The sequence below is a fragment of the Mizuhopecten yessoensis genome, unplaced genomic scaffold (genome assembly GCF_002113885.1).
Source record: "Mizuhopecten yessoensis strain PY_sf001 unplaced genomic scaffold, ASM211388v2 scaffold2807, whole genome shotgun sequence".
In the NCBI taxonomy this organism is placed as follows: Eukaryota; Metazoa; Mollusca; class Bivalvia; order Pectinida; family Pectinidae; genus Mizuhopecten; species Mizuhopecten yessoensis.
Genome location: NW_018404729.1, coordinates 19,937 through 21,185, shown reverse-complemented (window position 1 = coordinate 21,185; position 1,249 = coordinate 19,937). Strand labels below are relative to the sequence as shown.

General features: G+C 42.3%; 1 protein-coding gene across 1 annotated transcript; it reads left to right on the top strand.

Annotated features, from left to right (window-relative positions):
* Positions 1 to 280: 280 nt before the first annotated feature.
* Positions 281 to 751, top strand: LOC110446582. The gene has a single exon (XM_021491793.1). It carries the CDS (start codon positions 281 to 283, stop codon positions 749 to 751), a length of 471 nt encoding a protein of 156 aa, XP_021347468.1.
* The last annotated feature ends 498 nt before the right edge of the window (positions 752 to 1,249 follow it).

The following is a 1,249-nucleotide window of genomic DNA, read 5'->3' as shown; positions in this document are numbered from 1 at the left end:
TTAAGCAAACACTTCTTTAAACAGGGAGTGGCAAGGGTACAGTTTTTACCAGATGGGGCCGGAATGACTGTCCTGTGTAGAACGGAACAATTCTTGTGTATTCGGGTAAGTATAATAGTTTACTTTTCTATTAACGACGTCACCTTTCTGGTTGCTATTGGATATTTTATCTTTTGTTTGTTTTGTCGCAAAACCTTCCTAGTGTGTTTCTTATCGTTGCGAAGGTTTCGTAGAAGGAGAATACTACAATCACTCTGGTGGAGCTGGGGATTTATTGTGTATGCCGGAGGACCCCACGCCTGGACAGAGCCACTATAATACATTTTCAGGCTTCATATACGGCGCCGAAATTCAACCAGGGTATGACCTGTTTGGCCTCCCGCAGAATGACGAAGATGTTTCCTGTGCTGTTTGCAGAAACTCCGTTCACGCCACCTCAGTTATGATCCCCGGGAGGACAGCGTGTTTCCCGGGCTGGGTTGAGGCTTACAGTGGCTTTATTGTCGCTGGCTACCCAGATCATCCTTCGAACACGGACTACATATGTATGGATGGACGTCCACNAAGTGACTTTATTGTCGCTGGCTACCCAGATCATCCTTCGAACACGGACTACATAAGTATGGATGGACATCCACAGCCAGTTCCGGGTGGACAAGGGAACGATGATGGAGTACTGGTCCGTCCTGTGGTGAACAAGTGTGGCTCTCTGCCATGTCCACCATACGAGAACAAAAAAATTGGTGCCTAGTGTTGTTTGCATGATGTGAAATTGCATAATAAAACGACATGCACTATCTTCGTGTTGTTTGTCGTTAAAGTTTGCATTACAATAGCATGTTTTACTGCCGATAGAAATTTCAACTTTGTTTTCTTTGTTGGTTTTAATTTGTTACGGAGTTGACATACTTTTGTTGCATATGGTTCATTTTTCTATGCATCTTTGAGGACTGTTGAAGGAGGGACGAATGTGGTTGTGGTTTGAATTACGGTTAAACCATTACCCCTTTTCCTTTCCTGTAACATGTGAATCGACGTACACGGGAAGAAACGTATTTAAGTATTTGAATATTTTGATAAATTGACAAATAGCATGATAAACGATATGTTAACATCGATACTAATATCACCTTAATAGTTTGAGAGATATAGAGAATAGTACATGCCTTTTTCCATATCACACCCAGTATCATACCGAGACTGCAATATCAGCCCAAGGGCCGAAGGATATCATACTCAGATATCATAG